The sequence below is a fragment of the Garra rufa genome, chromosome 2 (genome assembly GCF_049309525.1).
Source record: "Garra rufa chromosome 2, GarRuf1.0, whole genome shotgun sequence".
Taxonomy (NCBI): Eukaryota; Metazoa; Chordata; class Actinopteri; order Cypriniformes; family Cyprinidae; genus Garra; species Garra rufa.
The window spans coordinates 3,376,392-3,393,330 of NC_133362.1; the positions used below are offsets into that span (position 1 = coordinate 3,376,392).

Sequence of the window (16,939 nt, forward strand, 5' to 3'; positions counted from 1 at the left end):
CGGCACCCATTCACTGCAGAGGATCCATTCTTGAGATAGGCTCTAAAAATACACAAGTTGCCTTTCCTCATTGACATTTGTTCTTGTTTTAGCCATAAACTCACTTCATTTTGATACATTTCTTAGAAAACAAGACATGTGATCATTACAGAGAGCATGGAAAAGTTTCCATGGATGTTAAAAGTTCTTCATGGAATTGATCCCAATAAAGCTGCTTTATTTTTAAGAGTGCAGTCTGAATTATTAGTAGACAGCTGGACTCCACCGTACATCAACGAGTACAGACACAGAGACCCGTCTGATGTTTAATCAGCACCAGAATCTAATAAAGCAGCTGCTGTTTCTCTTCCTAATAAAATCAGGTCTCATGATGGGATCCAGCTCTGCAGTTCCTGATGCTAGGTGTTCTGGTTCCTCCGTCGCCGACCGACCCTAATTCAGCCCGTTCCATCTGGATCATCCTGCGCCGGAGCTCCTGAAAGCGCTGTATCTCCGGCTCATCCTCCTCACACTGATCCAGTTCAGACAGACGCAGCTTCTCCACGACAGGAACCTCTGGATGAGACACAAATGAGACTTTAAACTGAGGTGAGGCCTGCCATACATCTAAACATAACCTCTGAACTCAGTGTCACACAAAAACATAGTGATGGATAATGATTTGATCAACCCTCAATCACTAAAGCACTTCTCACAATTAACATTTCTAATCCCAGCACATATTTTTACGTTAAAGGCAACAATAAAATAGTTTATAATAGTTGGTTTTTTGTTCTGCTGTTTTGTTTTCATCTGCATCTTCTATTTGCTCTTTTTGTATTGACCATCACTCTATATAGACTAATACAATCAAATGCAATAAATTCTCAAATATTTATTACACAACTGAAATGTAATTTGACTTCAGTGGTATGAGATGACTGGATGCTTTCAGCTGGTTTCCTATTGAACTGTCAGCAACTGAACTGCAGCTCAAACTATTTCAAATAGTGAAATAAGCTACAAACTCCATCATAATGCACAATGTGAACATCTAACATGTATTTTGAGCTGCAGCTGGTCATATTAATGGAGTGTTGCACTACCTCACCTCAATATGTTCCTAGATTTGTGTTGGATGTTATCTTTGGAATAGAAATATGTATTTTTTTTTGTAAACATCATGCTTGATTCGCTTATTTCAGTCAGTGTCATAAAACTAGCGATCTAAGCCAGTGGTAGTACTGACAGTGTCGTGTAAACATGGCTGAAGATGCGAAAAGCCAAGGAACAGACAAACTGAATCAACTGAGTGAGTCATTTATGCTGGAACTGCTCTGATTGATTCAAACTCGTGACTGACTTCAACTCAGTTCAAGCGATTCGGGTTTGCTAATCATTTGATTTAGATCAGAACTTTCGAGCGCTTTTGCGATTCATTTGATTTAAATCAGAACTTTTTGCGGTTCACGAATCATGATTCAGATCGGGACTGTTGAAACGGGTTTGCGAATCATTTGATTCAGATCAGAACTTTCAATAAGAACTTTCGTTTTAGATCGAAACTTTGCGGTTCGCGAATCATGATTCAGATCGGGACTTTCGGAGCGAGTTTGCGAATCTTTTGCCAAATTGAATGACTTCTGAACAGGTTCGCAAATCATTTCAGATCACAACTTTCGAGTGGATTCGTGAATCTTTTGATTTAGATCGGGAGTTTCGGAGTGAATTTGCAAATCATTTTGTGAATTGAATGACTTCGGAGCGTGAATCGCGAATCATTTGATTCAGATCGGGAGTTTCGTAAAGAGTTTGCGAATCATTTCAGATCAGAGCTTTTAAGCAGATTCAGGAATATTTTGATTTAGATCGGGACTTGGAGCGGGTTTGCTAATCATTTTGCGAATTGAATGAATTTGGAGCGTGAATCGCAAAACATTTGATTCAGATTGGGAATTCGGAACAGGTTTTCTTTCTTATATTTGAAAAAAGAAAACATCAAACTATTAAGGGAGTACAATTATAAACACTACACAATTAGAAAATAAACTGTGGTTTTACTATAGTAAAAGTGTAGTTTTTTGTATAACAGCAGTTTTACTGGTTAAACTATGGTTAATGTAGCAAAAAAAAAAAGGTTAATATGGTTACCACGGTTTAACTATACTAACCTTTTTTTTAAAGTAAAGTAAAACCACGGTTAATTTTCGTAAGGGATGTGTTGGCAGTTGCCTATAATAACCTTGGTTTTTGTTAATTGAAATAAATCTGTAACAAAATATATATGTCAGATGAAAAACTTGTGTCGAAATGAACTGAAATAAAAAAGGTTTCTTCAAGTACTAAAAAAACTAAAACTTAAATAAAAATAAATTAAAGCTAACTAGAAATATGTATAGAAAGAACTAATAAAAATACCAAAAGGTTAAATAAATACCATAATTATATTGAAATAATACTGAAATATCACAGATTCAAATTAGTCCATGAAAGCAGGGAGCGCATAGAAATGACTGTGAGTTCTGAACAAGTTTATTTATAACTCTACTTTATTTATAAATTAAAGCTGAATATAAATATTTAAAAAAACAGGAGTACATAACATTAAATCAAAATCAGAAAATATATAATTAAAAGCTAATTCGATTAATAAATAATTAATAAATGATAATAAATAACACAGTGGTTTAATCCTGACCCTGATTTAGGCTGTAATGAGGTTAGAGTTGTGGTTTTTTGGCCACATATTGAGAGTCTCTCCAATCAAACCACACTCCTGCTGATCATTTGATTTTCATTTTAAACCTCATTAAGATCTCAGCATCGTTCCCCGTAATGCATCGTCTAATCAGACGAGAGCCGAGTTTATCACTCGTCGGTCTAATGAGTGTAAGATTATTGCGTCTGGGGTTATTGATCGCGTTGGCAGCAGCGCCAGAATCCAGCTGAGCTGCACGCGCGTCTCCAAGGGAACAGAACTCACACCAGTCGAGCAGAACCAGGGCAAGGAGCTATTTTTGAGGCAGGCCATCCTTTTTATGCAAAGCCACAGATGGCGCGCACACACTTATCCTCTCTCACGCACACACATCTACACCTTGCTCTCAGGTTTCTCTCACCTTCACCCAGTTGCGAGGCGCGCAGGTAGTGGAGAATGGCAGGCAGACCGCGGCCCACGACGTCCTCGGGAGGAAACCTGAGCGGGCACTTCCTCAGACTCAAGGCCTTCAGCGAGATCACGTGACCTGCGGGAGGACAGGGGTACCAACTCAACGTCACGTGTTCGTCACGCGCTTCAGAAACACACGTGTGCGTACAAACCCAGCTCTGGAGGAAGCGCTGAGATCGGATTGCCCTCCAACAGTAACGTCTTCAAACACCTTAAAGACAAACAAGTAAAGAAAAGCTTTCACTGCAAAAAATGCTTTTCTTACTTAGATTTTTAGTCTTGTTTCCAGCCAAAATATCTAAAAATTCTTGAATCAGGTAGGATTTTCTAGACAAGTAAAAATTTGTGTCTGGTTTTTAGTAAAAACAAGTCAAAATTAAGTGAGTTTTTGCTTAAAACAAGCAAAATAATCTGCCAATGGGGTAAGAAAAAAAATCTAGTTGTCTGCTTGAAATAAGATTTTTTTTTCTTACCCCATTGGCAGATTATTTTGCTTGTTTTAAGCAAAAACTCACCTAATTTTGACTTGTTTTTACTAAAAAAAAAAAAGATAATAATTTAACTTGTCTAGAAAATCCTTCCTGATTCAAGATTTTTTAGATATTTTGGCTGGAAACAAGACTAAAAATCTAAGTAAGAAAAGCATTTTTTGCAGTGTACTTACTGTGATTTATTGAGGTTAACAGTTCACAGAATCTGCTAAATGTCCATTATTTTAGAAAAAAAAAGAGTTATGTTTATTAGGTACTGACCTGATTAAGATATTTCACATTAACAGTATTTAAGATTTACTTAACACAGTTAATATTCAGTAATAGTGCTGATTCGACTATCATTTGAGAATAAAACACGAGCTGAATTGATCTGAATAATGACTCGACTGTCTTCTGTAGAGCTGTTTTAACATTTTCCTGTTTATTTTTGTGAAGCTGCTTTGAAACAACATATTGTAGGCTATAAAGCGCTATAGAGATGCAGTTGAAGTCAAAAGTTTACATACAGTACAGTTAATTATTTTAGCAAAATAAGACAAGATCATACAAAATGCATGTTATTGTTTATTTAGGACTGACCTGAATAAGATAATTCACATAAAAGATGTTTACACGTAGTCTACAAGAGAAAATAATAGTGGATCTTAATACTGTGTTGTTGCCTGAATGATCCACAGCTGTTTTTTTGTTTAGTGATAGTTGTTTATGAGTCCCTTGTTTGTCCTGAACAGTTAGACTGTCTGCTGTTCTTCAGAAAAATCCACAAATTATTTGCTTTTCCATCATTTTTGTGTATTTGAACTCTTTCCATCAATGACTGTATGATTTTAGGATCCATCTTTTCACACTGAGGACAACTGAGGGACTCATATGCAACTATTACAGAAGGTTCAAACACTCACTGATGCTCCAGAAGGAAAAACCATGCATTAAGAGCCAGGGGGTGAAAACTTTTGGAATTTGAAGATCGGGGTAAATTAAACTTATTTTGTCTTCTGAGAAACATCTTGTGCAGCTTCTGAAGGGAAGTATTAAATGAAAAAATATATAATATTTAGGCGAAATAAGAAAAATGTACACATCTTCATTCTGTTCAAAAGTTTTCACCCCCGGTTCTTAATGCATGGTTTTTTCCTTCTGAAGCATCAGTGAATGTTTGTTGTTTTAATAATAAACTCACTTACTTTTAAGAAATTTCTGATTCAGACCAAACCACTTTTTCACCGGAGTGTTATTATTGATTATGGACTTAATGTATTTTAGTTAAAACGTCATAATGATGGGTTTGTTTCAGCTTTTGTCTTCTCAAGATGTTAACTGATGGACTGGAGTGGGTTATTGTGGATTATTGAGATGTTTTTATCAGCTGTTTGGACTCTCATTCTGACGGCACCCATTCACTCCATTGGTGATCCATTGATGAGTGATGGAATGATACATTTCTACAAATCTGACCAAACTTCATTGCAAATTTCATCGCTTTAAGATGGATTGTTCACTCACCTGTGTTGTCCAATGGCGGCTGGTAGACCTGTGAGTAGATTATTCCTCACATCCAACCAGACTAGAGATGACAAACTGCTGAAGAAGCATTCAGGAAGACTGCTGATCTCATTCCCCTCCAGATACAAACTCTAGAACCCACAGAAGATCATATGAGTCTCAGATATGTGCTAAGATGTCCATGCATGCTGTTAATCTACCTTTAGATGTGTCATGTTTAACACAGATGCTGAGATGTTCTTCAGAGCTCTTCTGCTCATGTCCAGCATGTCTACAGATGCTGATCTTCCAGCTCCTTCCTCACAGTCTAGGCTCAGATGGAGCTCACTCATGTTGGATTAGACTCTAACATCCAGCGCACAGCAGATGCATGAATAATACTGTATTAATCAGGTGTGATTGATCACATCAGCGGATGTAACGTGTTCATCTGTGATGATAGTCTCCGTCTGACTGCAGCATGCTGGAAGATGGGATGTTGTCAGTTGTTGCTATGGAGACAGCGCGAAAACGAAACCAAAACTACGGCGAGCGGCGAAGGACAAACATTCGAATGCATTTGAAAAGCACACAGAAAAGAGTATCACAACTTAAATCACTGAATTACTTATTATGAGCGTTTGCTAATTTATTTGTGAAACGGGGTAATAATTAAAATAATTTAAAGAAAAAACTTATTCCATGATGTAGCCTAATAACATCTATTTATTCAGTGACACACGACGATCTAGTCTACACTATAAGGATACGTTTGGTCAGGTAACAAAATGTGCTTCAATTATTTTAGTAACGTCAAGAATATTTATTTTACAGGGGATGAAAACAGAATTATTCATACACGATGTTTTTATGTCTGTTTTGTTTTGTATTTAGGCAACTGATAAACTTAAACAAACAACCTAATAACGATAGTTAGGTTGTAGTATTTTAGTATTTTGAACGCATTTGGAGCACAAAACCATAAGTAGCGCAGGTTTATTTGTAGCAATAGCCAAAAATACATTGTATGAAAATTGGTCAAAGTTATCGATTTTTCTTTTATGTCAAAATTAGGATATTAAGTAAAGATCATGTTGCATGAAGATATTTTGTAAATGTACACGTGCAAATATATCAAAACTTAATTTTTGATTAGTAATATGCATGGCTAAGAACTTCATTTGGACAACTTTAAAGGTGATTTTCTCAATATTTAGTTTTTTTTGCACCCTCAGATTCAGACTCAGATATATATATTTAAATATATATTTATATAAACTTTTCTGTTCTTTAAGGCTGTGTTTATTTGATTAAAAATACAGATAAACTGTAATGTTGTGAAATGTTAATGCAATTTAAAATAGAAAATTTAAATGAACATTTTAATTTTGAAAATAAAATGAAAATAAAAACGTATTTTAAATTGCAATAATATTTTTTGATATTAAATATTTAATATTACTTTTTTGTGTTTGTGATCAAATAAATGGAGCTTTGATGAGCATAAGAGACTTAAAAAAAAACATAAAAAATCTTACTGATCCCAAATTTTGAGCAGCAGTATATATATATATATATATACACACATATGTCACAGTTCATGGGTTCACAGACTCATTTTTGCTGGTATTTGAGTGTGTTACTCGCGTGTCTGTGTGTGGGACTCGCAGCATTCAACACGAGCCTCGTTTACCCACGGCAGAAGTTTACACCGGTGAGCCTAACCTCTGTAGAGCGTTCCTAACTAAATGCTCCATGTATTTCTCATTGCAGCCTGTCACCTTTGCATCAGAGCAATCCAAAGTGCCGCTCGTGTTGACTTTGCTCTCTGGGCACGCTGCCCAATGGGGGACGGCGGTGTGGGAAAACCAACATCCATGCTGTGCCTCGTTCCAATTGTTGTTGGAGGACATGAGACGAGTGTTCGACCGTGCCGTCATGGGTTGCGAGACAACCCGAGTGCAAGTGGAACGAGGCGGCGCAGTGGGAAATGTTCCTGCATGGGTTGGCTGACCGTGTTCAGCGAGAAATATTCACCCTGGAGCTTCCTGCGGACCTAGACGGACTCATTTCCCTGGCCCTTAGGGTGGTCTCCCGACTCTTTCGTCACTGCCGGAAGTACCAGCCCATCCGGTCCACGGGGTCAGTAACCTGGTCAGCCCTGTTCTTGATCACGAACCCATGCAGGTGGGTAGAGCTCGGCTCTCCCGGGAGGAGAGGGACCGGAGAAGATCTAAGGGTCTCTGTTTGTACTGTGGTGCGGCGGGACATTTCCTCTCCAACTGTCCGTTAAAAGACCAAGCCCGACAGTCGGACGAGGGTTACTGTCGGGCGGCCTGTCACAGAGCAACCCTTCGTCGATGACTCTTCTCCTGGTGAGATTACAGTGGACAACCGTGTTTGACAACTGTAAGGCTTTACTGGACTCCGGTGCAGAAGGTAATTTTATGGATTGGAGCTTCGCTCGCAAACTTCACATTCCTATAACTCCCCTCAGTCGCAAGATCTCCATTTTGAATGGACAGTCACTACCTAGTATCACTCACTCCACTGTTCCCATGACTATGATCACCTCTGGTAACCACAAGGAGAAGCTCACCTTCCTCCTCACCACATCTCCCCTGGTTCCTGTCGTTTTGGGTCACCCCTGGCTGCGGCACCACAATCCTAGAGTGGATTTTGGCCATGTTTCTGTCTCTGGGCGATGGTTCCTTGCGACCTTGTATTGACTACCGAGGGCTGAACAACATCACGGTAAAGAATACTTATCCTTTGCCGTTGATGTCTTCAACTTTCGAGAGGTTGCAGGGAGCGTCCATTTTTTCCAAATTGGATTTGCGCAATGCCTATCATTTGGTCCGCATTGGGGAGGGGGATGAGTGGAAGACCGCCTTTAACACCCCCAGGGGGCTCTTTGAATACTTGGTCATGCCCTTCGGTTTGTCCAACTCGCCAGCGGTTTTTCAGGCTCTCGTTAATGACGCGCTGAGAGATATGGTCGATCAGTTCATTTATGTCTACCTGAACGACATATTGATTTTTTCTTCTTCTCTCCAGGAACACGTTCAGCACGTCAGGCGAGTGCTCCAGAGGCTGGTAGAGAATGGGCTTTTTTTCAAGGCGGAGAAATGCGTCTTTCATGCACAGTCAGTTCCTTTCCTGGGTTATATCATCTCGCCCGAGGGAATACGCATGGATCCCGATAAGGTTAAGGCTGGGGTGGATTGGCCAACTCCTGATTCCCGCAAGGCCCTGCAGAGGTTTTTGGGGTTCTCTAATTTCCACTGGCGTTTAATTCCAGTTTCAGCCAACTAGCCACACCTCTGACTGCTTTGACCTGCCTTGACGACGTTCAGGTGGTCTGGGTAGCTAACGTTGCATTTACCAACCTCAAGAGCCGCTTCCTTTTTGCTCCCATTCTCGTTGCCCCTGATCCTACACGTCAGTTTGTGGTGGAGGTTGACGCGTCAGAGGTGGGGGTAGGTGCGGTTCTTTCTCAGCGTTCTTCCTCGGACGGCAAGATACACCCTTGTGCGTTTTTCTATATATTGGTATTGGTAACAGAGAGCTGTTGGCAGTTAAGCTAGCGTTGGAGGAATGGCGTCACTGGTTAGAGTAGCAGCCTTAGAAGGGGTAACGCCCCCGTCCGGGTGCCCACCGAGTCGGTTGTTCGTGCCGGAGGGGTTACGGTCTGACGTTATTCAGTGGGCTCATTGTTCTAACATAGCTTGCCATCCGGGAATTAATCGCACTAAGTCTGTCGTTAGACAACGGTTCTGGTGGCCGTCCATGGCCCGTGACATTAGAGATTTTGTTTTAGCCTGTTCAGTCTGCGCACGTGCTAAGACTGCCAATCGATGTTTTGACCGTTGTGGACCGGTTCTCGAAGGCGGCTCATTTTATTCCCTTGCCTAAATTACCCTCTGCCAAGGAGACAGCGGTTACTGTCGTTAATCATGTCTTTTGCATTCATGGCCTCCCGATTGACGTGGTTTCCGACAGGGTGCCCCAATTCATTTCCAGATTTTGGAGAGAGTTTTGCCATCTTCTGGGGGCGAGTTTCAGTCTATCTTTGGGGTTCCATCCTCAGAGCAACGGGCAGACTGAGAGGGCTAACCAGGATCTTGAGAGAGTGTTGCGGTGTCTGGTCTCTCAGAACCCGTCTTCCTGGAGCCAACAGCTCTCATGGGTTGAGTACGCACATAACTCATTACCAGTCTCATCCACGGGCCTTTCTCCGTTTGAGTGTAGCTTAGGTTACCAGCCACCTATTTTTCCCAGTCTGAATTCTGAAGTCGCGGTTCCCTCCACCCACGCCTTCGTCCAAAGGTGCCATCGCACCTGGAGGAGAGCCCGAGAGACTCTTCTCCAGGTGGGAGCACGCACCAAGGCTCAGGCCGATCGCCACCAGTCAAAGCCTCCCGTCTACGTCGTTGGTCAAAAAGTGTGGCTTTCCTCTAGCAATATTCCGCTCCGATCCGTTTGTAAGAAACTAGCACCCAAATTCATAGGCCCTTTCACTGTCACTAAAATCCTTAGTCCAGTGGCAGTCCGCCTCAAACTCCCTCCAGCATACAGGAGAATTCATCCCGTTTTTCACGTTTCCAAAATTAAACCCGTTTTTCATTCTCCCATTAACCCGCCAGCCCCGGTTCCCCCACCGCCGCGTCTCGTAGACGGGGAACTTACTTATTCGGTTTTCGCATTCTGGACTCGAGGCGGAGGGGACAAGGTGGACTTGGTGGACTGGGAAGGTTACGGTCCGGAGGAGAGAAGTTGGGTTCCGGCTAGGGACATTCTGGACCACTCCCTTATTGATTATTACAATTTACGGGTAAGTTCTCCTGAGAGCGCCAGGAGGCATTCTTAGGAGGAGGGGTACTGTCACGGTTCATGGGTTCACAGACTCATTTTTGCTGGTGTTTGTGTGTGTGTTACTCGCGTGTTTGTGTGTGGGTGTGGCTGGTGTGCGCTGATGAGCTTAAACCCTTAAGATCAGCTCTGTTTGTCCTTTGTTGTCAGATCGTTTGGTTGTCTCGTTCGCCTTGGCAGTCTCCTGTGTTTCTCTCCGTGCCCTCCGTGTCTGGATTACGGTCTCATGGTCACACGTCTTCCTGCTTCCTGGTTGTCTGCACTCAGTTGTCTACTGGATCCTGTGTCACCAGCCCGTTCAATCTGCGGCTCGACCAACCATATGCTTCGGCCATATTACGGCAGCAAACTTCCTTGACTATTACGCCGGAATGGAAGTGTTGTTCCTAATCTTATCAGCCTAGAAACTCGCAGCTTTGCATTTCCACCGGTCTTAGTACACGATATAACTACAGAAGAGTCAAGTTTTAAATACAACAAATATGGAAACTCGTTGGTCATTTTTGAACGTGATGCTATTGGTCTAATAGGATTCAATGATCTATGCTAAGCTATGCTAAAAGTGATATCGCCAGAACAGGAGAACGGCTGAATGGATTTCAAAACGGTCAAAATCAACTTATTAACTCGGGGGGAGTTGGAGAATGAGCCTATTTCCAAAAAAAGTGGACTGTTCCTTTAAGGTTTATTCAATAAAACTTGAAGTAAAAAAAATTATAAACTGACAAAAATAAATAAAAAATAAAAGTCTTTGTATGTTCCCCTTTGTGGCTCATTATTTTTAATAATATGAATTAATAAAACTGAAGTTTTTGTTAATAAATTTGGAACACAACTAAAATGGATTTTCACTTTTAAAAGAACATTCACTGAGGTGAATTTTTAATAATTTGTATTATTATTATTATCAGGGGTGCACCAACATGGTTGCAGCTGTTAATGTACAATTACCATTTTAGACTGACAAACTGTAACACTGCATAAGATTTCTAGTCAAACTGAAAGGAATGCTCTTCAATCGGGAGCGCGTATACCGAAGGCCGTCCGCGTCCGCGACTCCGCGCACCTTTGGCATTACGTACTTGCCGGCAAGCCGCCAAAATAAATGCTCGCTAAAACATAATACTACCACACTTTATTATTTTGTTTATTATTTTACAAAACAAAAGCTAAGTAAATAAAGTGCAATGATATTATTATCACTATTATTAATTTTATATTTAATGTTTATTTATTACTAAATTCATTATTATTATTTGTTTTATTGACTTTAGTGTCCTGAGAGAGACTAATATTATTTTTTTCCCATTTAAAGCGCACTGGCAAGTCAGCCGCCAGTTGCGGGAGCGCGCGTGTGTGCGCGTGAGTGAGGGGAGGTTCATATAGTCGCCGCTGCTGGGGCTTGTCCTCTCAGTTTGAGCAGCGCGTGGTTCAGCGGCGCCAGACACGTTTTTCAGCTCCGCGATTCCGTGTGTGAGTCTCTTGATTTGTTGTTTCCGGAGCTCAGATCCCGTCAGATCTCCAGAGCCCAGCAGAGCGGAGCGGATCGTCTGCGTTTGTCAAAGATGCTCGTGTTTTAGAGGCATCCAGCATCAGTTTCCGTCGCGCTGAAAGGAATGAGATCAGAGCATCAATGTTTCACTGGGGCAAGTGGAAGAAGAGGATGGGAGCGAACAGTTCATCCAAGAGACCAGTGTTCGACGACAAAGAGGATGGTGAGGATCACACCACATTTGTGACTTTAAAACACTGCATTTACCACATTATTTTAGAGTGAATCTGATGTATATATCAGTGCTTCTTGAAACAGATGAGCTTTTGCTAGATGCACTGGTGCATGCTTGGGTTTCTAAAATAGAAGACAATTTCTAAGGCAGATGTTTTGAACTCATTTCTTGTGCATATTATGTTTCTAGCTGGTTTTATGAAAGGACATTAAAACATGCACTATTCTTCATTTTAGTTCACTTTTACTTTTTAAAAGGGTAGTACACTCTTAAAAATAAAGGGTGTTTTCACAGTGATGCCATAGAAGAGTCATTTTTGGTTCCTCAAAGAACCTTTTAGTGAACAGTTCTTAAAAGAACATTTAAAAAAAACTTTTTGACTATAAAGAACCTTTTCTGCATTTATGGATGTTAAAGGTTCTTCATGGAACCATCAATGCCGATAAAGAACGTTTATTTTTAAGAGTGTATTCTGTAATTTATGCTATATTATAGAAGAAACCGATCTCATAATTTAGGAGTATAGCCGATGACTTGGTTGTTACTCAAAATTAAAGGCAAATATTACCACGCACAGCAAAAATATATATTTTCAGTTACATTTTTGAAATATATTTTAAAATTATGGCCAAGAATCTGCTTGAAATGCATTTAGGTAAATATTTTTTTCTACCAGTATGTTTTTAAAAATATAAATATAGGCTATATTTTAGAAAGCATATGTTGCAGTCAGAAAAAAAAACAACGCATTAAAAAAATATATATTTTCAGTATATAAAACCATAAACATTATTAAAAGATTATTATTTTTATATTCCATCCACATTTGCGTTTAGCCTAAATGCAGGCTTTTGAAACCAAACATTTTTCTATTTCAATTTCAAAATAAATATATAATTTGTATTTATTTTGGCAAGAAAAATATATATTTTTGTCATATGTGACCCTGGAGCACAAAACCAGCCTTAAGTAGCACATGTATATTTGTAGCAATAGGCAAAAATACATTGAATAGGTCAAAAATCATTAGGATATTAAGTAAACATGATGTTCCATGAAGATATTTTGTAAATTTCCTACCATAAATATATCAATACTTCGTTTTTGATTAGTAATATGCATTGCTAAGAACTTAATTTGGACAACTTTAAAAGCGATTTTCTCAATATTTAGATTTTTTTGCACCCTCAGATTGCAGATTTTCAAATAGTTGTATCTCAGCCAAATATTGTCCTATCCTAACAAACCTACAGCTTATTTATTCAGCTTTCAGACAGAAAAAATGACACTTATGACTGGTTTTGTGGTCCAGGATCATATACGGGTACGCAGTGCAATTGCTCCACTTTTTGTTTTCTGTCTCTTTAAAGCGTATTACATTTCAAATCCAATTCCTCCGACAAAAGGATGAGCTGGAAGCGCAGACTGTTGGAACAAAACCTGCCAATTAAATCATTTGCTGTTTAATTGGTTAATTAGAGGATTATGGAAATCCAGGGAAATTATACTGCTTTATCAGAACAGGCTGAACATTCGATTGTTGAATGATTATGTCACATTTAACGGTCAGAATGCGTCAGAAAAAAAAGAAATGAGGTCAGTTCACTGTGGAATCATATGATGGACGATGCGTAATGACCCATTTAGCTACAGTATGGACTTGATTCTGCTTGCGTCCGTTATGTGAAAATCGCTGCACTAATGAGTGTGAAAGTAATTACAGTTATGTGCGGGATGATGAGTTGAGTTCAGGACAGGACCGAGCGCTGTATGGGTTTAACTGATGAACATTACTTCAGATACAGATAGAATAATAGCTAGAAAACATGTTGAATTCACAAAGCCTTTTGCTTGACGTTCTGTGCATTCAGACGAGAAAGAAAGAGCTGGTGGAAGAACATTCTGATAACGGATCCACTTTCAAAATCAGAATTCCCTGATAATTTACTCACCCCAGTGTCATCCAAGATGTTCATGTCTTTTTTTCTTCAGTTGCAAAGAAATTTAGGTTTTTTCGAGGAAAACTTTTCAGATTTTTCTCCATATAGTGGACTTCAATGGTGCTCAACAGATATACAATTTTGGGTTGGGTACAAAATTGATTCTCTGATGCATCACGATGCTTTCTTAAATGATTCGGAATTCATTCTGAGCTTGTTTTTTTCTGCATATGGCATGTGTGCACGCTAGAGACATGGCAGGCTTCATTGCACAGAATTTGCACTATGAGGCACATTTTTTGACAGTGTGTGCTTCCACTAGCCGTGTTTTACTTTAGATATGCTTTAATTTCTACCGTTTGGAATGCAGTACTATTAGATGCATGAAACTCGTGCACTGGCAGACTTTAATGTGCGCTTTGTGTTTGATCGTCCTAAAGCTCGTTTGTGGCTGTATTTAAAGGGGTCATCAGATGCCGATTTTCCACAAGTTCATATGATTCTTTAGGGTCTTAATAATATAATTTGGTTAAAAATTCTCAATGGTAGTTAAAAAAAACACCCTTTTACCTTGTCAAAATCAGCTCTGCAAAATATCAGCTCATTTTATCGCATGGGCCCTTTAAATGCAAATGAGCTCTGCTCGCCCCGCCCCTCTCTGCTGAGGAATTACCAGCTGTAATGTTTACTTTAGCCGCATTTAGCCACGTTTATCGGCAAAACCTGCCAACAAGCACATAATTAGGAAAGACCATTTGCAAAGATGCATAAAAAACCCCTTCTACTCACTTCTGCTGTGGGTGAAGCTGCATCAGGAGCGATTTGCACGAACATGGACGCATATGTAGATCGGGATCAGCGCTTTCCTTTTAAAAACGAAAGTAACGTTGTCCTCTGCATCTTCAGCGCCTCAGATGTCAGGAGTAAATAAGGACTGCTGTGTTCATTATTAACAACAGAACACCTCAATCGCTCATTTAGAGTCTTCCTCTGCACCTGAGTCACACAATGGCGATCGGAGTCGGACTGTTTCAGCTCGGTGAGGGCGGGGCTAAGGTAAGGCGCTCATGTCAATCAAATGTGTTTCGTCACAACGACAAGAAGCTGAGAATGAGCTGATTTTAAAAAGGGGATATTACTTTTAAAGATTAAAAAATACCACTAGCTGGATTTTTATCATTTTAGGGTGGAAAACAACATGGAAAAGTTAGTTTTGCATCCAATGACCCCCTTAAAACAGTAGCCTGCTCATAATAAAAAAAAATAAAGTATATTTTGCACAAAATAAATTTGATATAAAATGAAAATGTAGCCATGTGCAGTAATATTGAAAACTGAGAACGTGATGCATCATGATATTTAGTTTATAATGAAAATTGTAATTTTGATTTTAATTGAATCGTGAAAACCAGTGAAGATTCACAGCCCTTCTTTTAAGAAGGCAGTACTGAGATTACAACTGGAAACAAAAGCATAGAAACTGCAATTTTTCATTTTGTTAAAAAAAAATGTAGATCAAGAATCGTTTTGGAATCGGATCGTTACTCCCAGACTCCCAGATCGTGCCTGAAGATTCCCACCCCTACAGTTTATACTTTTTAACCTCAAATGCTTGTCTTGTCTCTGTGATGCACATCTCTGTGTACTCCGGTTCAAGACAGTTAGGGTATGTCTAAAAACTCTCATCTCATTTTCTCCTCCAACTTCAAAATCGTCCTCCATTGCTGCAGAAGAACCGACCCAGTGTTTACAATGTGAACGTGCAAAGAAGATCAAACACCCTTTACAAAAAAGGCAAAACAATGATGTAGGATGATTTTGAAGTTGGGATGGGAGTTTGTCAACATACCCTAACTGTTTTGAACCGGAGTACACAGAGTACGCATCGCAGAGCTAGACAAGACCAGCATTTGAGGTTAAAAAGTATATAAATATATATGTTTTTTAAGAAGATGACTGATCATTTTACTAGATAAGACCCTTATTCTTTGGTTGGGATCGTTTAGAGCTCTTTGACGCTGCATTGAAACTGCATTTTTAGCCTTCAATCTGTTGAGCACCATTGAAGTCCACTATATGGAGAAAAATCCTGCAACGTTTTCCTGAAAAAAACTGATTTTTTTTGTGACTAAAGAAAGAAAGACATGATGTAAATTATCAGGAAATGTTTATTCTGGAAATGTAATCCTTCAAAGTAATAGTTGAGCTAAACAATAAAAAAATCTGAGATGTAGATGAGTTTGTTTGTTCATCAGATTTGGAGAAATGCAGCATTTGCATCACTTGCTCATCCATCACCCATTTGTGGAATGACACATTTCTCCAAATCTGATGAACAAACAAACTCATCTCCATCTCAGATGGCCTGAGGGTGAGGATATTTACAGCACATTTTCATTGTTTGGCTGAAGTATTCCTTTAGTACGCGTCTGTGGAATTTTGTGGCGTTTGATCAACATGAAAAGTCCAATAGATGAGTAATCGCAGTCTGACTCAGAACAGACTGAAGGTCTCTGCGGAGTTTGATGGATGTTTTTTTTGAAATCTCCAGGAGGAATTACTGTCAGAGATGTTTAGGATAAGACTAGATGTGTTTGATCGTCTATTACAGAAAGTCTGATTCTGAACAGACTGAGGGTTAGATTTGAGCTTTAACTGAAATAAAGCTAGTATAATCACACTCTGAAAATAATATCCACATCATTACCAGAAGCCGGAGCAGTTCTCTGGGATAGACGTGAGATCTGATCTGTCTGCTGGTTTGATTCTCTCACCCTTCCACGAGATTCTCACATTCATAATCGGTGCGCGGTGTTAACGCTGGAGAACAGGTTTGTGTTACATCACGCGAACGCCGCTTTGATGCTGCTAGACGAGAGAAAAAGGGTTATTCCTCATGATCCTTTCATTGGAAGAGGACACCAGGGAGAGAGAAGATCGTAAGGTTAGTTTCAGCTTGAGATCAGGTTTTTGATGGTTTCTCACGAGGGTTTGGAGGGAATATGTGACCCACATTGAGCTCTAGACTTTAAAGACTGTTTTGATACATAATGTCCAAAAAAGAGTGCAAACAAAAAGAGTTTTGTCTTCATTTAAGGCCTGTTCACCTTATATCGCATCCATACCAAAGCATTATAATGTATTATAAGCGTACTGCAATTTTGTTGTCTGCCACTTCAAAGGGTCTATATGTATGTATTCTTTTCTAATTTCAGACAGGAGTTAGTACAACTTACCTGGGTGATTCTGTGCCAACTTGGATTTTTTTCTGAGGAA

General features: G+C 39.6%; 1 protein-coding gene across 1 annotated transcript in view; it reads left to right on the forward strand.

The window, feature by feature from the left end:
• Nucleotides 1–11,439: 11,439 nt before the first annotated feature.
• LOC141325134 (serine/threonine-protein kinase 32C-like) overlaps nucleotides 11,440–16,939 on the forward strand; it is a 219,652-nt gene continuing 214,152 nt past the window's right edge. Inside the window, exon 1 of the mRNA XM_073833623.1 lies at nucleotides 11,440–11,711. Coding sequence (XP_073689724.1) covers nucleotides 11,630–11,711 — 82 coding nt within the window. The 5' untranslated portion in view covers nucleotides 11,440–11,629. The remainder of the gene's footprint in view (nucleotides 11,712–16,939) is intronic.